The sequence below is a fragment of the Dipodomys merriami genome, unplaced genomic scaffold, assembly GCF_024711535.1.
Source record: "Dipodomys merriami isolate MVZ:Mamm:240054 unplaced genomic scaffold, mDipMer1.0.p SCAF_22, whole genome shotgun sequence".
Taxonomy (NCBI): Eukaryota; Metazoa; Chordata; class Mammalia; order Rodentia; family Heteromyidae; genus Dipodomys; species Dipodomys merriami.
In genome coordinates this window covers 18,040,992-18,064,758 of record NW_027203604.1, presented here as the reverse complement: position 1 = coordinate 18,064,758, position 23,767 = coordinate 18,040,992, and the positions used below count along the sequence as shown (strand labels likewise).

Below are 23,767 nucleotides of genomic sequence, written 5' to 3'. Positions count from 1 at the left end.
CAATATAGAGAAGCAATGTGTCGGCACAACAGACTGATGCTCATGCCCATCTTCTTCTGTTACCCAAGACCAAAAAGAGGATCAGCCTCTTAAAGCTGAAGCTCCTAAATTCTCAGAGTTTTATACATTTTTTTTCTCTGTTTGGATTTTTTGTGCCAGTCCTGGGGCTTGAACTCATGGCCTGGGCACTGTCCCTGAGCAGTATTATTCAAGGCTTGCACTCTACCACTTGGACCACAGCTCCATTTCTGGCTTTTTGGATGTTTGATTGGAGATAAGAATCTCACAGAACCAGGCATTGGTGGCTCATGCCTGTAATCCTAGCTTCTCAGGAAGTTGAAATCTGAGGATCATAGTTCAAAGCCAACCCGGGCAGGAAAGTCTGAGACTTTTTTTTTTTTTTAATTTTATTGTGAGAATACCGTACAGAGGAGTTACAATTACATGGGCAAGATAACGAGTACATTTCTTATCAAGCATTGTTGCCTCCTCTTTGTTTCCCCTTCCCATCCCTTCCAATCCTCTTCTCCCCCACCCCACCAAAGTTGTAAAGTTCATTTTTCAACGTAATGACTTGTACATCTCATTGTTGCAATGGGTCCACCTGTATCCCTAGTTAAACAATTTGTTTTTAAAAATATTGAATGCTTCACAAATTTGCGTGTCATCCTTGCACAGGGGCCATGCTAATCTTCATCGTTCTAATTTTAGTATATGTGTTGCCGAAACGAACACTGAGAGATTCTTATCTCCAATGAACCATCAGAAAACCAGAAGTAGTGCTGTGGTTCAAAGTGATGAGTATTACCCTTGAGCAAAAGAGTTTAGAGGCAGTGCTCAGGTCCTGAGTTCAAGTCCCATAACCAACCAAAAAAAAAAAGTGTATCACAGACTTTCCTGCCTTCAAACTGCAATCCTTAGATCTCAGTCTCCTGAGCAGTGAGGATTACAGGTGTGAGCTACTACATTTTGCTTAATACATTCACTTTTGTTTTTAGTTCATTTCAATAAATATTACTTTATTTGGTCAGAGGCACATGGGCATTGCCCCTTTGTGTTCCTAAGAGTATCTCCTTTGGTCTCACTGCATGTGAATGCCTAGAGTCATGTATAATGTAAAACATCCGGGTATATTTTAGATCTAGCTCCTACATGAGAGAAAACATGTGCTGTTTGTCTCTCTGAGCTTGGAATATATTATTAAACAGGTTAAAAAAAAGTAAAAATTATTTAAGGAATGTTATTCCGGAAACATATTTGGGAAGAGGCATGCAGTAAACAAGGAAGGGTTAGAATAAGCAAAGTAAAGGAGGTAAATTACTACACAAAAGAGGGAAGAACAGGTTCCAAGACATCAAGAATGAAATGGGCTAGCCAAATAGATGCACCTGTCATTACAGCTACCTGGGAGACTGAGATAGGGAAGATCAGTTGATGGCCACACCAGGTCATTCACAATACCCCATCTAAACAGAAAAGGCTGGACATAGTAGCACCATCTGTTAACCAGGCTATGGTAGAAGTATAAACAGGAGGATCTAGGTCCCAGCAAGTCTAGTAAAGAAAGACCTGTCTGGCTGGTTGCCAGTGGCTCACGCCTGAAATCCTAACTAATCAGGAAGCTGAGATCTGAGGATCACAGTTTGAAGCCAACTCAGGCAGAAAAGTCCCTGTGAGACTCTTATCTCCAATTAACCATTCAAAAACTGGAAGTGGTACTGAGGCTCAACGTGGTTGAACACTAGCCTTGAGCAAAAGACCTCAGGGACAACACCCAGGTCCTGAATTCAAACCCCACAACCAACAAAAAATAAAGTTATTACAAATTTAGGAAGGCTAGTAAGGGTGAGGTGAGACAGATTCAAATGTGAGAATATAAACTTACACAACTGTTCTGGCCATTACTATATCAAAAACCTTAAAAAAAAAAAAAATAGCTGGGCCAGGCACCCGTGGCTCACATCTGTAATCCTAGCTACTCAGGAGGCTGAGATCTGAGGGTTGCAGTTCAAAGTCAGCCCAGGCAGGAAAGTCTATGAGACTCTCATCTCCAATAAACCACCAGAAAACTGGAAGTGATGCTGTGGCTCAAGTAGTAGGGTGCTAGCCTTAAGCTAAAGAGCTGAGGGACAGCACCCATACCCAGAGTTCAGCCCACCACTGGTCAAAAATAAATAAATAAATAAAAATAGCTGGGCCCTGATGGCTCACACTTGTAAATCCTAGCTATTCAGGAGCCTAAGATATGGAAGGTCAAAGTTTGAGGCCAGCCTGGGAATCCAGCCAGGGAACTCAGTTCCAAAATAACAAGCAAAAAGCCAGGCGCCAATGGCCCACACCTGTAATCCTAGCTCAGGAGGCTGAGATCTGAGGATCATGGTTCAAAGCTAGCCCAGGCAAGAAAGTCCGTGAAACTCTTATCTCCAATAAACCACTAGAAAACTGCAAGTGGTGCTGTTGCTCAAGTGGTAGAGCGCTAGCCTTGAGCTGAAGAGCTGAGGGACAGTGCTCAGGCCCAGAGTTCAAGCCCCACGTCCGACAAAAAACAAAAAAACAAAATAATGAGCAAAATGCTGGGCTAGAGGCATACATAGATGCAGAGAGAGAGAGACAGAGAGAGACAGAGAGAGAGAGAGACAGAGAGAGAGAGAGAGAGAAAAGAAAGAAAGAAAGAAAGAAAGAAAGAAAGAAAGAAAGAAAGAAAGAAAGAAAGAAATTATAGATAGCAAAATATTTGAATATATATTTCAAGATAGTAAAAACTCATTAGGGAAGCAAAAATATGCCTGAAAGTGTGAGATGGAGCACTGAACAACAGTCAACTACATAACAGGGACCACACCCCTCAAAGAATGAGGTGGGAGGTTGGATAAGGACCAAATGCCAAAATGTATTTATTTTATAGCTACAAAAATGGGCAAAAAACCGGGTGCTGTGGCTCACACCTGTAATCATAGCTACTCAGGAGGCTGAGATCTGAGCATCGCGATTCAAAGCCAGCCCAGACAGGAAAGTCCATGAGACTTTTATCTCCAATAAACCACTAAAAACCAAAGTGGCATGGTGATTCAAGTGGCAGAGCACTGGTCTTGAGCTGAAGAGCATGAGGATAGCGCCCAAGCCCAGAGTTCAAGCCCCACGACCGACCAAAATAAAAAAAAAAAAAAAAGGGCAAAAGCCTTTTTCTTTGTTGGACCTGTGGAAACAAAACTGGTCACCAGCTCTACTGGAAAATTCAGCCATGGATCTCACTCTTGCCACTTGTGCTCTAATCACACAGTCTGATCCAGAAGTATGGGCTCAAAATGTGCCTGCAATGTTTCCGCTGGTATGCAAAAGACATGGGCTTCATTAAGTCAGACTAAGTGATGATCCTTGAATGGAGTATCCAAGATATCAAGTCCAATGAAAGACCATATTTGTACATAAAATAAAAATTCAAGAAACCTTAAAAATGGACAAAAATATTTTAAAAGTTGCAAATACAGAATCTGTAAAATAAACATTATATGCTTTTTTTATAGTCAGCCTGTCCTACCTCAGTACCTAGGACAGTGCCAGGCATACAGCTCTTCATAAAGATTTGCCAATCTTTATGAAACCCAAAGGTTTCTTTTGTGTGGTTGTGGCTTGGCAGTGGCTTGGCAGTACTGGAGATCAGTCCTAAGACCTTTCAGAATCCCAGACAAGGGCTCTACCAGGTTACCTTTCTTTCTCAAATATTTTTAAATACAAAATCTCCAACATAACCATTTCTTTTAACCATATAAAAATATAAACCAGCTGGGTACCAGTGGCTCACACCTGTAATCCTAGCTACTCAGAAGGCTCAAATCTGAGAATCACAGTGCAAAGCCAACCCAGGCAGGAAAGTCCATGAGACTCATCTCCAATAAACTATTCAGAAAAAGCTGGAAGTGGCTGTGGCTCAAGTGGTAAAGCACTAGCCTTGAAGACAAAGAGCTTCAGGAACAGCACCCAGACCCTGAGTTCAAGTCCCAGGACCATGGGGGAAAATAGTTTTATTTTTACTTACACACACACACCATTAACAGTAGTGAGATTAAGATTAGAAGGGTTTTCTATTTCCTGTTTTCTGCCATGAGGTAGGTCTACTCTTTATGGCAATTACATATATAAGCACATACTCTGGAAGCATTCTACCACTGAGCTCCATCCTGGTTTAGAAAAATGTATTTTTTAATAGGAAAAATGCAAAACAGAAAAGGGATGGGGGTGTGGCTGACCTGGGGACACTGTCTTAAATTCTTGCCTAGCAAGCATGAGGGCTTAAGTTCAAATCCCAATATCACCAATAAAGAATAAAATGGTTGGGCTGGGTAGAGTGATTGCCTCACATGCATGAGGCCCTGGGTTTGCTTCCTCAGTACCACATAAACAAAAAAGCCGGAAGTGGCACTGTGGCTTAAGTGGTAGAGTGTCACCTTGAGCTGAAGAGTTCAGGGACAGCCCTCAGGCCCAGAGTTCAAGCCCCAAGACAGTTGGTCAGTAGCGTCAAATAAACCTTTAATAATTCAAGAAAATAGCCAAGCGTGGTAGTACAGGCCTGTAATCCAAGATATCAGGAGACAGAAGCAGGAAGATAAGGAGTTGAAGGCCAGCCCAGATAAAAGTGCTGAAGGTATGACTCAAGTAGTATAGAGTGCTTGCCTAGCAAGCTTGGGACCTTGGATTCAATCCTCAGTATCTTCTCCCAAGAAAAAAGGAAGGGAAAGGGAAAAGGATATCGAGATAATGACCACTTTTAAAATCCAGTTAAAAACCCAAATGAAATAAAACAGAAAAGCAATGATGTCTGAAGCTTAAATCTCACACTTTATAATATTGGTCACGAGGAAAAGAGGAAAAAAAAGGTGGAAAGATGAGGCCAATTTCTCCAAAATAGTAAGAAATGAAATGCAGATCCTAGCTGAATTAGAGTTCTAGACTCCTACATGCAGCATATGAGTAATTAGATGAGAAAGGGTAAATCTAACTCACTCTTCTCAGGCAAGTATGCTCAGAACTGTCCATTATTATTTGACAGAATTTATAAAAATTGCTGATAGATGCAAAAAAAATTAATGAACCTGATGTTGACTGCTGTCCTGCTGTGTACTGTTCAAAGGCTAAACTGGTACAAGCAATTGCTGAAATTACACCTGTTTTAAATTTTCTGACTCTACTGTTAACTAGATGAATGTCCTCCTCAAATCATACACAGCACCAATTAAAAAAAAATCACTTAACTACTCCATGTGTACAGCTATTCAAAATGGCTCACAGTTATGAGCCAGGCACTGGGTGGCTCACAATTGTCATCCTAGCTACTCAGGAGGATGAGATCTGAGGATCATGGTTCAAAGCCCGGCCAGGCAGGAAAGTCTGTGGTCACCAATTAATGGGCCAGAATAGGAGCTGTGGCATAAGTGGTAAAGGGCTAGCCTTGAGCTTTTGCTCAGGGACAGCACCCAGGCCCTAAGTTCAAACCTCAGGACAGACAGACACACACACACACACACACACACACACACACACACACACACACACACACACACACACACACACACACACACACACACACACACACACACACACACACACACACACACACACACACACACACTTCCTGGACATTCTAAGCCTCTTTGGGAGAAATGGCAACTACATAAATAAGCACAATAGTATTTATCAGCAAACCCAGGAGGAGTAAACTTTTCAAAGTTTATCTATCATCACTCCCTTCCAGAATAATCTTTGGTTTGCAGAAAGTCTTATCACACAGTTACAGAAAAGAGTGACTTGTATGTTTACAGCTGGGACTTTTCCTAATAACATCAATATCCCCCACACCACTGAGCCTTAATATCAACTGATGTGTGCAAGAAATCAGGGTATCATTACAAATTTGCCACCATACCATCTTCCTCTATAAAACTTCACCTGAATTACCACTCTGGTTTACTTTTGTTTCTTTCTCATTGTGGTCAAGTTTTACAGATGACAAACTTCTCACCTTGGTTTTCATCTTTAAATCCACAGCAATATAATAATACTAATGCCATCCTTGTGTTAAATGTGTAAAATACCTTAGAGTTGAAAAACTCCTTAAAACAATCAATGTATTTCTTGGAGGGTAGGGTGGTAGCGTGGTAGGGAGAGGTTTAGGAACTGACTCAGAGCCTCCTATAGATGGCTACAACCCCAGCTCAAATGCATACATTTTTGGTAGTACAACTGAATTTTTTTTGCGGAAGGGTGATTAGATGTGGGGCTTGAACTCAGAGGGCCTGGTCACTGTCCCTGAGCTCTTTTGTTCAAGGCTAGTGCTCTACCACTTTGAGCCACAGAACCACTTCCAGTTTTCTGGTGATTAACTGTAGATAAGACGCTCACGGACTTTCCAGGCCCAAGTGGCTTCAAGCACAGTCCTCAGATCTCAGCCTCCTAAGTAGCTAGGATTACAGGTGTGAGCTACCAGTGCCTTCCACAACTGATTTTTTTTTTGGGGGGGGGGGGAGTGGGTCATGGGGCCTGGGTGCTGTCCCTCAGCTTTTCGGCTCAAGGCTAGTGTTCTACCCCTTGAGCCACAGCACCACTTCCAGCTTTTTCTGTTTATGTGGTGCTGGGGAATCGAACCCAGAGCCTCATTCATGCAAGGCAAGCACTCTACTACTGAGCCACACAACTGATTTTTTTTTTAAGTAGCCAAACAAGCCAAGTACTTACGGCCAACACCTGTAATCCTAGCTACTTTGGGAAGCTAATCACAGGTTAGTAAGACCTTATCTCAAAAATAACCAGCAAAAAAGGCTGAAGATGTGGTTCAAGTGGTAAAGCACCTATCTAGTAAGCACAAAGCCCTGTGTTCAAACACCAGTATCGCCTCCCACACACATACACATGCAAAAACTAGTAACACCAAATAAGGACCCTCACTGCACGTCAGTAAATGCCACTAAAATGGTTAATTGCTTTCCAACACCTGCCACTTTAACTTGACTTTGTTATGCCACATCTTCTGCTAACCAAAAGCTTGGAGACAGAGATGAGAGCCATAGATAGCGAAATTGAAGAGAGAAACAGAGGGAAGGAGAGAGGAGGGAGGAAAGAGACATTGAGAGACAGCGACAGAAGAGAACCAAGCACAGAAGTTTCAAATTTAAGCTCCAAGTCCCAAGCTCTTCAAGCGTAGACAGTCTGCAAAGTCCGATTCTACACTAAAGGTCAAAGATCATTCTCAGCGAATGGCAGACCCACAGGTCCTGAGTGGGGGCTGGAAAGCAGCCTCGGGGAAGCCCCGTCGTCTGGTGTCCAAAGGCCCCGGCCAAGAAACCGAGGAGCAGAAATATCAACAAAAATCTTTACCTGACACTGCCGCCCCGACCCTCCTCTGCCCTCCCCAATTGAAGCCCAGGTCCCCGGAGGACCCAGGGACCGCCCGCCCCGCGTGGGAAAGCGGGACGCAGAGACGCGGGGCTCAGGGGACAGAGGCGCGACGCACAACACTGACGTTTCCTCACCGTCATACTTGGGGTCCGAGCCTTCAACCGGGAAGTCAATGGCGGGCGGCGCGGCCACAGCTCCCACAGCATCGCTCTCCACTCCCTTATCCCCGGCGTCCGAGTCGCCACCCAGCATCTCCGGCCCGCGCGCAGGGCCGGAGCCCAGCCCGCAGGCTCCCTCCGCAGCGGCCGGCTCAGAGCCCGCCGAGAGCTCCACCCGATACGGAAGTGATCCCTTCCTCTGGCGGAAGTCCCGCCTGGACGCATTGCCGTAGGAGGCGGGAGGACCTAAATAAGCCACGCCCCTTCCCTTCCGGAGGAAAGACAGGCTGATTTGGATGCCCTCGCTTAGCTAGCTGCGGCTGGCGAAGCCAGGCTATATAGGTCTCACGCGGTTGGATACTGGCTTGGTCCTCCACCTCCCCTCCTGTTTACACCAAGACTGAAGTGTCAGTGTAAAGACCTGGTGTCCCGTTTAAAGTCTGATTAGAAACATGGACCTTTTAGCAAATGCTTTTTTTTTTTTTAAGTTCACCCTTTTTCTCCTGCCCATGTGTCCCTGATGACTACTTGACTTATTAACACTTTGCTGTCAAAACAACCCAAGAGGATCGCTGAGTAGGTAACAGCTAGGATAAAAATCTTTAGGAAGCCAGGCGCCGGTGCCTCACGCCTGTGATCCTAGCTATACTGGAGGCTGAGATCTGAGGATCATGGTTCAAAGCCAACCTGGGCAGGAAAGTCCGTGAGACTCTTTTTTTTTTGGGGGGGGGAGTCAGGTCGTGGGGCCTGAACTCTGGGCCTGGGCGCTGTCCCTCAGCTCTTCAGCTCAAGGCTAGCGCTCTACCACTTGTGCCACAGCGCCACTTCCGGCTTTTTTCTTATGTGGTGCTGAGGAATCGAACCCAGGGCTTCAAGCATGCAAGGCCCCAGGCCTCATGCATGCAAGGCAAGCGCTCTACCACTGAGCCACCTTCCCAGCCCCGGTGAGACTTTTATCTCCAATAAACCACAAGAAAGCCAGAAATGGTGCTATGGCTCAAGCGGTAGAGCTCTCGCGTTGAGCTGAAGACCGCAGGGACAGCGCTCAAGCCCCACCACCGACAAAAAAAAAAAAAAATTATGACTTGGGGGTTTCTTTGCAATGTGCAAAACTTTCAATCTGCATTCCATATAGAGTCATACCGGACACTTTAAGTTCAATACAGACAGACAGTTAAGGATACACTTTTCTAAAGAAACTTCCAAAGATGTTTCATCTTCTCTTATTCTGGGAACAACATAGCCTTTTTGGAAAATTATTCAACAGGTAGAAATCAGGGCTGGAGATGTGGTGTCACAGTCATAGTGCTTGCTTAGGAAGTGCAAGGTCCTGAATTCAAAACCAGTACCATCATACACAACACACACACACACACACACACACACACACACACACACACACACACACACACACACACAAATTGCAGGAACTGGGGAGGTGGCTCAGTGGTAGAGTGCTTGCCTTGCATGCATGAAGCCCTGGGTTCCATTCCTCAGCACCACATAAGCAGAAAGAGCTGGAAGTGGTGCTGTGGCTCAAGTGGTAGAGTGCTAGCCTTGAGCTGAAGAGCTGAAGGACAGCACCCAGGCCCAGAGTTCAGGCCCCACAGCGGACAAAAAAAAAAAAAAAACTGCAATGGTTTAAACATACTTCATTCTCTATGAAAGTTGTCTGGAAGTAGAGTCCGCATTAAGAGGTATTAAGAGATGAGACCTTGTGACACATTTCAGAGGTGATTAGGTCTCTGCCTTCAAAAGTGGATTAAGCCACTCATGCGATTAATGGATAAATGGGATATTAAGTTAACAGCTTAGAAAGCTTTAGAACTTGTAGAGACCAATTTGACCAGATGACTTTCATTCTATCTCTCACCACAGGATACCCTGCACTACCTCAAGATTCTGCCTTCAGAAAGCCTGTTGACAGATGCACTCCTTCTAGCTTGGTCCTTTAGAAACATGAACCAAAATAAACACTTTTATATACCAAGCCCAGTCTGTTGGATTGTGTTATTAGCAATAGAAAGCTAAGACAGCAAATATAGCTCATCAATGGTTGCTCTTTTTGGTGTCTAAACATTGGTGTTTCTTTACGTTGTTCATGTACTGAAGGTAGATCCCAGGCTTCCTGCATACTAGGCAAACATTTTACCACTTAAAGACACATTCCTAGACCTTTGGTTTTGTTTTCTTTCTCTTGTAGGGTCTTGCTAACTTTGGCTAGGTTAACTCAAACTCACAACCTTCCTACCACTATCTTTCAGATTCCATCAAGAGATCATGGTGTAGACAAGAAAGAAGAAATAAAAACTAAAGATGTTAAGAATCCACTCAATAAAATAGCAGAAAAGGTCACTAATCTTGAGAAAAATGGGGCCATCCATGAGGAAAAGTCTTACAGAAGAGCAAATAGGCAAGATCAGAAAGGAAATACCCCTAGACGCATTAAAGTCAAAACAGTAACTTTACAGAAGAAAAAATATTGCAAGTGCACAAAAGAAGAGACATAGTTCCTACAAAGGCAAGCCCATTAGAATAATTGCTAACAGCTCAATAAAACTAACTAAAACCATAAAAGAACTTTGGGCCTGAGTGCTGTCCCTCAGTTCTTCAGCTCAAGACTAGTGCTCTACCACCTGAGCCACAGCATCACTTCCAGTTTTCTGGTGGTGCATTGGAGATGAGTTTCACAGACTTTCCTGCCAGGGCAGGCTTTGAACCATAATCCTCAGATCGCAACCTCCTGAGTAGCTAGGATTACAATCATGAATCACCTGTGTCTGGCTAAGGTTTACTTTTGATTATGTAAATTGCTGATTAAATCTGATTGCAGGGCTGGGAAGGTGGCTCAGTGGTAGAGTGCTTGCCTTGCATACTTGAGGCCCTGGGTTCTATTTCTCAGCACCACATGAGCAGAAAAACTGGAAGTGGTGCTGTGGCTCAAGTGGTAGAGCGCGCGCTTTGAGCTGAAGAGCTGAGGGACAACACGCGGTCCCAGAGTTCAAGCCCCTTAACCAACAAAAAAAGAAAGAAAGAAGGAAGGAAGGAAGGAGGGAAAGAAAGGAAGGAAGACAAAGAAAGAAATACAGAAAGACAAAGACAAAGAAAAAAGAAAAGAAAGGAAGGAAGAAAGGAAGGAAGGAAGGAAGGAAGGAAGGAAGGAAGGAAGGAAGGAAGGAAGGAAAATAGAATCTGTTAAAATTGTTTTTGTTTTTGTTTTTTTTGGTTGGCCATGGGGCTTGAACTCTGGGCCTGGGTGCTGTCTCTATGCTCTTCAGCTCATCACTTCCGGTTTTCTAGTAGTTTCTTGGAGATAATAGTCTCACAGACTTTCCTGCCTAGGCTAGCTTTGAACCGAGATTCTCAGATCTCAGCCTCCTGAGTAGCTAGGATTACAGGCGTGAGCCACCGGTGCCTGGCTTTGTTAAAATTGTTTTAAGGGGATAATAGGTGAGTTTAATTAGGATACACTGTATGAGTTATGGAAATGTCACAATTAAACCTCCGTGTACAAGTAATGTATGCTAATAAAAAATATTATGAGAAGACATTGTCCATGCTGAGATATGGGGGAAGTTGCCCCATGTAGAAAAAAAGTGCACTTGGGCTCTCATAGGAAAGAATATGGGTGTATTTCAAAGAGGGTAGAACATGGCATGGTGGTACATGCCTGTAATCCCAGCATTTCAGAGGTTAAGGCAGGAGGATCTCAAGTTACAGGCACATCTTGGAAGAAAGGGGGGAAGGGCCAAGAGGGGAAGGAAGACAGGGAGGAAGAAAAAGGAAGGAAAAAGGAAGCCACGCTCCTGCCGCAGGTTCCTGAGTAACTGGGACTACAGTTGTTCAATGCCTCATTTGACCTTGTCATCATTCAAGTGACAGCTTAAAAGAAGCCTCCTCAGCAGATGGGGTTGTAACTCAGGAGAGCATTTGTCTAGTATAAATCGGTCCTTGGGTTTGTTCTGGGTTCGAGTCCTAACAGTGTAAGAACAAAGAGGAGGGAAGGATGGAGCAAGCCATAAGAAAAGGAAGAAGGTAGACATATAGGCAGGGAGACAGTAAGCTAGGCCTTATGGTATGCACCAGTTTTCCCTATGCATTTAGAATAAAATGCAGCCAGTGAAGTACCTTTCAGGAGCACCCCCCCTCCCCCCCCGCCTTCTTTGCCAGTGTTGGCTTGTGCCTCAGTAATCTACAAAATCATCCTGGTGAATAGAAAAGTTAAGACTCATGCATGAGATTGGGCCAGAGCCAGGGTGGGAATTTTTGAGGGGATCACAGCTTCTAGACAGAACAGGGACAGAGAAACTCACACAGAAGTAGAAGGATAACTAGCTGAATAATTATTGGCAACTGACAACATAGATAGCTGTGATCTACCTTCTCTATTTCTACATGTAGTATTTTTTTTCCTTCAAGGTGAAATAAACTATAAAAACAATGTAGGCATATATTGGTATATCTGTTTATGATAAATTGTCCACTGTCTCCCCTAATTCCTTCCCAACTAAGCTCTCTAATGTGAGGCTTTCTTGTAAAAATCCATATAAAATTCAAAGTCAGCAGTGGGAAGGTGGTTTAGTGGTAGAGTGCTTGCCTAGCATGCATGAAGACCTGGGTTCAATTCCTCAGCACGAACTACACAGAAAAAGCTGGAAGTGGCACTGTGGCTCAATAGAGTGCTAGCCTTGAGCAAAAGAAGCCTAGTGACAGTGCTCAGGCCCTGAGTTCAAGCCCCAGGACTAGCACACACACACACAAAATTCAAACTCAGCTCTCTGGAGCTGAAGATTGACTCAGTAGCAGTGTCTGCCTTGCAAGTGTGAAGCAACAAGTTCAATCCCCAGTATTCATCCAAAAAACAAAACAAAACAAAACAAAAACCCAGCTCTGTCAACTCAGGGAGAGATAACACCAAAAGAAATCTTTAATCCTTAAGCTCTGGTTATTACTTGATGATTGTATAAATATCTAAGTATGGTTAGCCAATAACTGTTATATACTTTAACAGTATAAAATAGAAGTAATAAAATGGAAAGATGTAGAATTTTTACCTATAAAACATGGAGTTAAGCCAGGCACCAATGGCTCATACCTGTAATTCTAGCTACTCAGGAGGCTGAGATCTAAGGATCGTGGTTCAAAGCCAGCCCAGGCAGGAAAGTCCATGAGACTCTTATCTCAGACATGGTGCTATGGCTCAAGGGAGAATGCTCACCTTGAGCTCAAGAGCTCAGTGACATCCCTTAGGCCACAATCAAAACCAAAATAAAGCTGGGCGGCTGTGGCTCTCGCCTGTAATCCTAGCTACTCAGGAGGCTGAGATATGAGGATCTCGGTTCATTGAAGCCAGCCCGGGGAGGAAAGTCCAAGAGATTCTTTTTTTTTTTTTTTTAGTTGGTCATAGGGCTTGAACTCTGGGCCTGGGTGCTGTCCCTCAGCTCTTCAGCTCAAAGCTAGTGCTCTACCACTTGAGCCACAGCACCACTTCCAGTTTTCTGAGTGGTTAATTGGAGATAGGAGTCTCACAGACTTTCCTGCCAGAGCTGGCTTTGAACCACGATCCTCAGATCTCAGCCTCCTAAGTAGCTAGGATTACAGGCAAGAGCCACCAGCGCCCGGCCCCAGAGACTCTTATCTCCAATAAACCACTAGAAAACTGGAAGTGGTGCTGTGGCTCAAGCGGTAGAGCGCTTGCCTTTAGCTGAAGAGTGCAGGGACAGCGCCCAAGCCCAGAGTTCAAGCCCCAGGACCAACCACAAAAAGAAACAAGCCAGGCACCGGTGGCTCACGCCTCTAATCCTAGCTACTCAGGAGGCTGAGATCTGAGGATATCGGTTCAAAGCCAGCCAGGGCAAGAAAAGTCCATGAGACTCTTATCTCCAATAAACCACTAGAAAACCGGAAGTGGCGCTGTGGCTCAAGCGGTAGAGCACTTGCCTTGAGATGAAGAGCTGAGGGACAGTGCCCAAGCCGAGTTCAAGCCCCATGACCGACCAAACAAAACAAAACACCAAAACAACAGGGAATTAAGAGATACTGACTCCAGGGATTCAGTCAATAAATATATAAGATAAAATGCTTAAGTTTGTAACTGTAATTGAATATTTTGTGGTCTTCCCTACACACTTATTCACTTGATGTTAAGGAAGTTGTGTATGTGTGGCACTAGGACCCAATCTTATTTGTATAGTGTTGTTTGGTCCTTCATTTGGGGCTGGCAGCATGACTCAAGCGGTAGATCACCTGAGTTCAGTAGTCCAAGAAAAAAAAAAGCTGAGCTAGAAATACCACAGATTTCTTACCATCAGGGACTGGAGAAAAATAAATGTTTTTATGGTAGTATATTATTACCCAGAAATATTAACACATATGTTGAACTAGGTCTCAAACATCCTGTTCATAGAGTAAGGAATGGCCTAAGCCAATGGCAAATCTTTCGATTTGGCTTGTTACCAAGCAACAGTTGTGGTTTCATGGTTTTAGAATCTAAATGTGCAGTCCCTAGCCAAAGCTATGACTGTTAGTCTCAGATACAAAGAAGCTTGTTGGGTGAGCACATCTGTTACTTTGTTTACTTCTCCAAAATGAGTAACTGACAAATCCTCAAACAGAAATGGGATCTTGATGTTGTTTAAGTCAATGACATATTTAGAATGATGATTTCTGTGGCTACTGACAATAAGTGTGAATTCGATTTGGTTTCAGTCCCTGGACTTGCCCTTTCAGTTTTGAGGACTCAACCTCAGTAGAGTGTGTAAAAGGGATTTTGCTAAGGGTTGTTTTTGTTTTGGTCAGTCATGGGGCTTGAACTCTGGGCCGGGGCACTGTCCCTCAGCTCTTCAGCTTAAGGCTAGCACTCTACACTTGCTCCACAGTGCCACTTCTGGTTTTCTGGTGGTTTATTGGAGATGAGTCTCATGGACTTTCCTACCCTAGCTGGCTTTGAACTGGGATCCTCAGATCTCAGCCTCCTGAGTAGCTACTATTACAGGGGTGAGCCATCAACAGCAGGCTTGCTAAGCGTTTTTGATTATATAGTAGCACACAACTGTCAGGTGTAAGATTATGGCAAATCTTTAATAATTGCATTTTAAGGTAGTGTAAATGTTACCAAGTATGTTATAAAGTATTTAAAATGAAAATATCAGAAGCTATACTTGAAAAAAATTGTTCATATTATTGAGTGCCCCTCACTGAGAATAGCCCTAGAACAGTATCAGGTAACTTTTTTTCTTAAACATTTTATAATTAAATAATGAAATTCTGGACTGGTTAAGATAACTTTTTTTTTTTCTTGTGCTGATCCTGGGTTTGAACTCAGAACCTGGGTGCTGTCCCTGAACTTTTCTGGCTCAAAGGTAGCACTGTACTACTGTACTACTGAGCCACAGCTCCACTTCCGGCTCACCTGGTAGTTAAGGATAAGAGTCTCACCGACATTTCCAGCTTTCAGTGGCATTGAACTGTGAACCTAAGATTTCAGCCTCCTAAGTAGCTAGGATTACAAGCATGAGCCACTGGATGTCTGGCTCAAATGCCATTTTTAACAGTGGGTGTTCAAAAATGCTATGTTTAAAGTCTCGTTTTTAAATTAAATTTTATTAAAGCACCTTACATACACATTCTGACTGATCCCTCCAAAGTAACTTTGAATAAGCATCAAATTCTATTTTACCCTTTCCCTATCCTGACGTTATTTCCAGCTTTTTATGATTTTGCATACATTTATTTAGTCCTTATCTATTCAACCACAACAAAACAGTTTTAAGGGATTTGTTTTGGTGTCAAAGAATTGCTAAATGTTTTCCTGAAACTTTATTTTTTTTTCCCCCTCTCCACTCCAAAATATAGTTTGGAGAAAACTTTATGTTGGTGTAACCAGATAACCAGATAGATATTCCATACTAAATGCCACTTCCCCAGATGCATCGGAATGGGGGAGTGTCTCAGATATTGCACACATTCTCCAAAAATGACGTGTCACCATCAGTTTAAATTTTTTTTCCCAAGAATTTTGTATTATTTAGCTGTGACTAACAACCACCACCACAACACCACCTTATTTCACCTTGGGTAAAGGCTTTTTTCTTTGCAGTAGTCACTACTAAAGTCCCACAGGCTTGGAGTGACATGACCCGTCTTTTTTCCTCCGTATCACAGTCGTTTCCTTAGTTCTGATCTCCTCTACCTCGGCTCCAGGGAGGCTTGGTGCTGGCTGACGTGCACTATTTATGGTCTTTTCGGATGCGAGTGTCTTTCCCTCGGTCATTCCTCGCTCTCTCGTCACCGTGTCAACGACGAGGTGAGGCTGGACACATGTTCTGCTAACACCCTTCCCATCACCGACCCCCTACTTCCATCCGCACCACCAACTTTCACCATCTTGGGGGGGGGGGAAGGGGGCGTAGTAGGCCACACCCCAGAAAGGAAAGGCGATGCACGACGAACACGCAGCTACGGTCCCCCAACGGCCGATCAGGATCAGCCTCTGCCTTCCCCTTCCACCAACTCATCCCCGCCCCAACTAACCACGCAACCCCACGCGACAGACAATCCTCTCCGCAGGCTCGCACACCGCGACTCAACCTTCCTCAACGGCCCAACCCGGAAGGCGCTGCTCGTGAACCGGAGGTCCCGCCTTCGCTCCCCGCGCGTGCGTGAGTGCTGCCATCTTGAGGAGATGGTGATGCTTCGATGCGTAGGCTCCGCCCTTACACTTCCGGGAGGGAAAAACCTAGGCTGGTCTGGCTCGGGCTCCAGGGGTAGAGCGGTTGTCTTGAGCTGAAGAGCTGAAGGGACAGTGCCCAGGCCCAGAGTGTCCAGGCCCAGAGTGCCCAGGCCCAGAGTCCAAGACCCACGACAGACTTCTGAAAACATAAAAATAAATAAATAAAATATGTTGCCAGTACTAGGGTTTTGAACTCAAGCTCTTACAATTTTGCTTTGCTGGTGCTCTACTGCGGAGTCGTGTCTCCAGCCCTGATTTTTGCTGGCTTTTGTTTGGTTTGGTTGGTTGGTTTTTGTTTTGTTTTTTTTTTTCTAGTGAATTGTTCTGCCTGGGACGGCTTCCAACTGAAATCCTCTGGGTGTCAGTCTCCTCAGTAAGGATTATAGGCATGAGCCACTTAACACCTGTTTCTGACAGGTGCTTTTTTGCTGTTTCTACCAGCCTACTTTTTTTTTTTGTCTGCCTTTTTAAAATCACTGCATACTACTCATACATAAAATGTAACTTTTCTAGGAGTGTGAAGGTCTAGGTAAAGTCCTCTTCAGATTTACAGCAATTTGTAACAGTCCACAAGTCCCTTTTGTGATCACCATGACCCTCTCTTGCCAGTGACTCTACTCTGTTTATGTAGATCTTTCATACCATTATTTTGTATGTATGGACAAGTCGTGAGGCCTGGATTCAGGACCCCTTGTTTTCTCTTAGCTATTCACTCATGCCTGGCACTCTACTACTTGAGCCACACCTCTACTTCTATCATTTTTTTCTTTTTGTTGGTCCTGAGCTTAAACTCAGGGCTTGGGCGCTGTCCCTGAGCTTTTTGCTCCAAACTAATACTCTACCACTTTGAGCTACAGCGTCACTTCCAGTTTTCCAGTGGTTAATTAGAGATAAGAATCTCACAGGCTAGCCGGGCGCTGGTGGCTCACGCCTGTAATCCTAGCTACTCAGGAGGCTGAGATCTGAGGATCGCGGTTCAAAGCCAGCCCGGGCAGGAGAGACCGTGAGACTCCTATCTCCAATAAACCACCAGAAAACCGGAAGTGGCGCTGGAGCTCAAGTGGTAGAGCACTCGCCTTGAGCTGAAGAGCTGAGGGACAGCGCCCAGGCCCAGAGTTCAAGCCCCACGACCGACAAAAAAAAAAAAAAAAAAAAAAGAATCTCACAGGCTTTCCTGCCTATCTGGCTTGAACAACCATCTTTAGATCTCAGCCTCCTGAATAGTTAGGATTACAGCTGTAAGCACCAGTCCTTGGCATATGTCTGGCTTTTTGCTGGTTAATTGGAATTAAGAGTTTCATGGAAGCCAGATGCCAGTGGCTCACACCTATAATACTAGCTACTAGCCGGGCACCCATGGCTCATGCCTGTAATCCTAGCTACTCAGGAGGCTGAGATCTGAGGATTGAGGTTCAAAGCCAGTCTGGGCAGGAAAGTCCATGAGACTTATCTCCAATAAACCACTAGAAAACCGGAAGTGGCACTGTGGCTCAAGCAGTAGAGCGCTCGCCTTGAGCTGAAGAGTGCAGGGACGGTGTCCAAGCCCAAAGTTCAAGCCCCATAATCAACCAAAACAAAACAAAACAAAAAAACTAGTTATTGAGGGAAGTGCAGATCTGAAGATCGTGATTCAAAGCCTGCCAGAGGAGGAAAGTCCATGAAACTCTTATCTCCAATAAACTACCAAAAAAAAAAAAAAAAAAAAAGCCAGAAATGGAGCTGTGGCTCAAGTGGTAGAGAGCTTCCTTGAGCAAAAATGTTTAGGGATAGCACCCAGTCCCTTATTTCAAGCCCCAGGACCGGCAAAAACAAAAAACAAAAAACCTCAATCCTCAGATGTCAACCTTCTGAGTAACTAGAATTATAGGCATGAGCCACTAGTGCCTAGCTTGTTTTAGGTTTTGGGTTTTGGGGTTTTTTTGTTTTTGTTTTTGTTTGGTTGTAGGTCTTGAACTAGGGCCTAGGTACTGTCCCTAAGCTCTTCTGCTGAAGGCTAGCGCTCTACCACCTTTAAGCCACAGTACCACTTCCAGTTTTTGAGTGATTATTTGGAGATAAAAGCCTCACAGGAACTTTTCCACCCTGTCTGGCTTCAAAACATAATCCTCAGATCTCAGCCTTATGAGTAGCTAGGATTATAGGGTAAGCCACTAGCACCCAGATGTTTTCGGTTTGTTTTGGGTTTTTAGCCACTCTCTTTTCATTGTTGGGAGGTGTAAAATGAAAATTGAATTATATTTTTTCTTACAGTTTTATTAAATGTAGTTAGTAAGCACACATATATAATACATATAAATTTAACTCATAGAAAAGAGACCTGATATAAAATAGACTAGCATTTTATATATATAATTTTTTCACTGTCCTGAAGCATTTTTGCGTAAGGCTAGCGCTCTAACACTTTGAGCCACAATGCCACTTCTGGTTTTCTAGAGGTTAATTGGAGATAAGTGTCTCATGGACTTTCCTGCCCAGGCTGGTTTAGAACTATGATCCTCACATCTCAGCCTCCTAAGTAGCTAGGATTACAGGTGTAAGCCACAACACGTGGCTTATAACATGTATTTCTTAATGACAACCCCTCTTCTTTGCTCCTAGGAGGCTGATTTGTGCTGCCGGCACTGACGGATGTCACTTAGGTCAGAGTACCACTGACCCTGCTGGTAGTACCTCTTCATTGGTCTTTCCCCATTACAAGCTTCTTAAACAGGAAAGAGTTCTTCTCAGTGTGCAATTTTCTGTCTTCAATACTTCCAGGTGAGTTTGTCGCATGACTTTCTTTCTCTCCTTTCATCTCCCTTTCTTTCAAGACCCTGCCCTTGAAACCAGCATTATCTAAAGGATATAGACATTGGGCATAGAATGGTAAAGAGCTTACTTCATCCACTCCCCCCTATAACTCCGATACTCCTCTCCTATATAAACATGCTGGAAATCTTACAGTACAGGGGCTGTTTATTTTCTCTTGAATACTAGCTCTTCATTTTCTTTGAATACTACACACTCTTTCCAGCTGTACTGGAGATTGAACTCAAAGTTGGGCAAACCCTCTAGCATTTAAGTCATACACTAATCCTTTTCCATCTTAATGTTTTCCATATAGGATCTCCAGTTTGCTTAGGCTAGCCTTGGACCTTAATTCTCCTACCTCTGTCTCCCAAGTAGTTGGGATTATAGATGTGGACCACCACATCTGGCTGTCTGTATCATGCATATACTCTAATGTGTAATAGATACTTTGGTAAAAAATAGTGATGAATGAATGAACTGCCTGGAGGGAAAGCTAGCCCATATTCACAGTTACACTTGCAACTTAATGTGTTTATTGCTTAGGGAACATTTAAAACATTTTTACTAATTTATAGAATCTTCCTGGGATTCATTATGTTACACTCATAACTTAATTAAAGGGTATTATATATTTATCCCGATAAGTAATTTATTATGTTGTAGAAAGAATCCCTTTGGAATCCATTTATTCACAGTTACAAGCTAATTTGGGGACAGATGATGTCTATTCAGTACTAAGCTATAAATCTTCCTTCAGCAAATCTTCCTTGGTCATTTTTCATATTTTTTTTTGGAACGCAAGATCTCACATATGCTTGGCAAACTCTCCACCAGTAAGCTACACCCATAATCCCTCCCATGTTCTATTAATTTCAGTCTTACAAATTATTTCAGTATTTTGCTTATTGTGTGTCATTTTATTTCAACTACTTTGGTGAGGTTTACTGTTCACAATGTTTTCTCCTTTCCTTCCTTCTTTCCTTTCTTCCTTCCTTCCTTCTTTCCAATTTTTTTTGTGCTGACCCTTGAACTCAGGACCTGGGTATTGTCTCTGAGATATTTTGCTTAAGTTTAGTGCTCTACTACTTGAGTCATGGCTACACTTCTTCCTTTTGGTGCTTAATTGGAGATAAGAGTCTCATAGACTTCTCTGCCTGGGCTGGCTTCTATATTTTATTTGGTGCCAGTACTGGGGCTTAAACTCAGGGTCTTGAACTCTTGCATGGATTTTTTGCTCAAGGATGGCACCCTACCACTTGGATCACACCTCCACTTCTGGCATTTTGCTGATTAATTCAAGATAAGAATCTCTTGGGTTTATCTGCCTTGGTGGGCTCTGAAAGTGGATTCTCAAATCTCAGCCACCTGAGTAGCTAGGAATAGAGGTGTGAGCCACTGGTGTCTGGTTCAAAATGTACAATTATTTTTACTCAAAATTATTGAACATGCAAATATATTAATAAAAACAAAATAACAATTAACACAATTGTCCTGGAAGAAATATAAAAATTAGACTTAACAAAGACCCTTTGTTTAATTCTTCCTTTTTTGGAGTGCTGGGGAATCCAACCTACAGTCTTGTACATACCAGACAAGCACTCTACCATGAAGCTACATTTCTTAGTCCCAAGACAAAAATGTTAAATCATTCATCTTAGATATACTTCAAGAACTAGCAAAAGCCAGCCTAGCTATTTAAGAGGCTGAGATCTGAGGATCTTTTTTTTTTTTTTTTTTGTCAGTGGTGGGGCTTGAACTCCAGGACTAGGTGCTCCCTGAGCTCTTCAGTTCAAGGCTAGCGCCCTACCACTTGAACCATAGAGCCACTTCTGGCCTTTTCTGTTTATGTGGTGCTGAGGAATCGAACCCAGAGCCTCATGCATGCAAGGCAAGCATTCTACCACTGAGCCACCTTCCTAGCCCCAAGGATCATGTTTTGAAGCCAGCCCAGGCAGGAAAAGTCCATGAGTCTTATCTTCAATTAACTATTAAAAAAAAAAAAAAGTTGGAAGTAGAGCTTTGGCTCAAGTGATCGAGTATTAGCCTTGAGCAAAAAAATCTCAGGGACAGGGCTGGGAAGGTGGCTCAGTGGTAGAGCGCTTGCCTTGCATGCATGAGGCCCTGGGTTCGATTCCCCAGCACCACATAAGCAAAAAGGAAAAAAGCTGGAAGTGGCACTGTGGCTCAAGTGGTAGAGCACTAGCCTTGAGGTGAAGAGCTGAGGGACAGCGCCCAGGCCCAGAGTTCAGGCCCACAACCGGACCCAAAAAAAAAAAAAAAAAAAAAAATCTCAGGGACAGCGCCCAGGTTCTGAATTCAAGCCCCAGGACTGGCAAAAAAAAAAAAAAAAAAAAAAAATAGAGAAAAGACTAGTGCCTAAAGGATCCTTAGAATACCAAGTAGGCTCACATACACATAATGCAACTAATATAAGAAGAGAGAGAAGGGGGTAGAAAGAATATTTGAACAATGAAAGCTTCCTGAATCTTGTTAAAGACAGAAGCCTACACATTCAAGAAATTCAACTATGGCTGGGCACCAGTGGCTCACACCTATAAGCTACTCAGGAGGCTGAGATCTGAGGATCATGGTTCAAAGCCAGCTTGGGCAGGAAAGTTTGTGAGACTCTTATCTCCAATTAACCACCAGAAAACCGGAAGTGGTACTGTGGCTCAAGAGGTAGAATGCTTGCCTTGAGCTGAGGAGCCCAGGGACAGCACCCAGGCCCAGAGTTCAAGCCCCATGACCACCAACCAAGAAGAAGAAGAAGAGGAGGAAGAGAAGGAGGAGGAGGAGGAGGAGGAGGAGGAGGAGGAGGAGGAGGAGGAGGAGGAGGAGGAAGAAGAGGAGGAGAAAAAGAAAGATTGATTCAAATTTATGTACAATAAACACAAAGATACAGACAAGAATGAAATGTAGAAAAAAAGAGAATTTTGAAAAGGAGAGACATAACTTGCAACATACCAGGTATTCTAAATAAGATTAACACCGAATTTCTAATTAGAAGCTATTGAGGCACACAGGCAGTGGAATGTTGAACTTTTAATACTCACAGGGGTTAGCATGTATCTCAGAAGTAGCACATGCATAAGCCTGTATCCCCAACACCTGTATCCCTCTCCTCAAAATAAAGACATCCTCACATGCACAAAATGGAGGAAATTTGTTCCCAATACATATTTTCTACTAGAAGTGCTAGACAAATTTCTTTAGGCAAAAATACAAACAGTAGTTTAAAAAAGGTAAAAGGGCACATAACTTATAGAGATATAATGTATTCTAACATAGTAACCAAGATGAGGGATGGCAATAGGTAAAATCTGTATACTATCCAGGCTAAATTGGATGCATTCAAGCTAGACTGCTATAAATGTAAAATGTTAATTTATAGTCTCTAAACACTTGGGTCGATCAAGAAAATAAAAAATACAGAAAAGTGGGAGGCTGAGAAGAACAATAGAGAAATACAAACCCTGAAAAGCCAGGTGATAGTGACTTACCCTGTTGTGAATGATGGTGATGATGATGATAATAATAAAGTCAAAATCCTACACCAAAATCAATTAAATACAAAAGAAGGCAGGAATAGAGGAAGTAAGGAACAACACAGATAAAAGGTATGTAGAAAGCAAATAGAACAATGGCAGTAGTAAGATCTTCTCTATCTGTAGCTACTTTAAATGTAAATGCAGCAGGTACCTGTGGAGCATACCAGGTATAGTAGCTACTCAGAAAGATGAGATCTGAGGGTCTCAGCTCAAAACCAGCCTGAGTGTGGAAATAAGGTTCAAGTGGTAGAGCACTAGTTTTGAACACAAAAACTCATGGACAGTGCCCAGGCTCTGAGTTCAAGTCCCAGGACCTGCACACACACACACACCCCGCAGGCCCCAAGCTCCATCACTACCCAACCAGAACAATCACCTCACATTAAAACAGAAAAAAATAGATGGTGCTGGAGGCTCATACCTGTAATCCTAGCTACTCAGGATCCTAAGAACTGAGATCGCCACTCAAGGCCAGCCCTGGCAGGAAAGTTCATGAGATTCTTATCTCCAGTTAATCACTAGGAAACTGGAAGTGGTACTGTGGCTTGAAGGGGTAGAGCACTAGCCTTGAGCAAAAGAACTCAAGGACTGCACCCAGGCCTTAAGTTCAAGCACCATAACTGACAAAAAAAAAAAAAAGGAAAAAATACTTGAAGGTCAGATTCTTGACTCAAGTGTAAGACTTGCCAAATTCAAACCCCAGTACCAAATCATCCTGCTTAAGCATACTTAGTAGCTAGTGTTACAGGCAACTGCCACCATGCCTGGCTCAGAAAGTCTTTCTGTAAGTCCCACTTACCATGAGTTTTCAAATATTTTATTCTTTAGTATTTTGTTTCAACTTTTGTTATTGTTTTTAAAAGCTGGGAACTAGTGGCTCACACCTGTAATCCTAGCTACTCAGGATCTAAGGATCACAGTTCAAAGCCAGCCCAGGCATAAAAGTTCATGAGACTCTTATCTCCAATAAACCACCAGAAAACTTGGAAGTGGCACTGTGACTCAAGTGGTAGAGTGCTCCCCTTGAGCTGAAGAGCTGAGGGACAGAGCGCAGGCTCAGAGTTCAAGCCCCATGACCAGCACCACCAACAACAAAAGAGATAGAGACAGAAACAGAGACACAAGAGAGTCAGAGACCAAGAGGCAGAGAA

General features: G+C 43.4%; 1 protein-coding gene and 1 non-coding gene across 6 annotated transcripts in view; both read right to left on the bottom strand.

Annotated features, from left to right (window-relative positions):
- Eif2ak1 (eukaryotic translation initiation factor 2 alpha kinase 1) overlaps positions 1-7,735 on the bottom strand; it is a 41,054-nt gene extending 33,319 nt beyond the window's left edge. For all 5 annotated transcript variants that reach the window (XM_070033515.1, XM_070033518.1, XM_070033517.1 and 2 more), the window contains exon 1: positions 7,524-7,735. In XM_070033515.1, the coding sequence (XP_069889616.1) occupies positions 7,524-7,641 (118 nt within the window). In that variant the 5' untranslated portion in view covers positions 7,642-7,735. The remainder of the gene's footprint in view (positions 1-7,523) is intronic.
- LOC138834957 (U6 spliceosomal RNA) lies at positions 634-735 on the bottom strand. The gene has a single exon (XR_011374308.1). It is a non-coding gene; the product is annotated as a U6 spliceosomal RNA (small nuclear RNA).
- Positions 7,736-23,767: the final 16,032 nt, after the last annotated feature.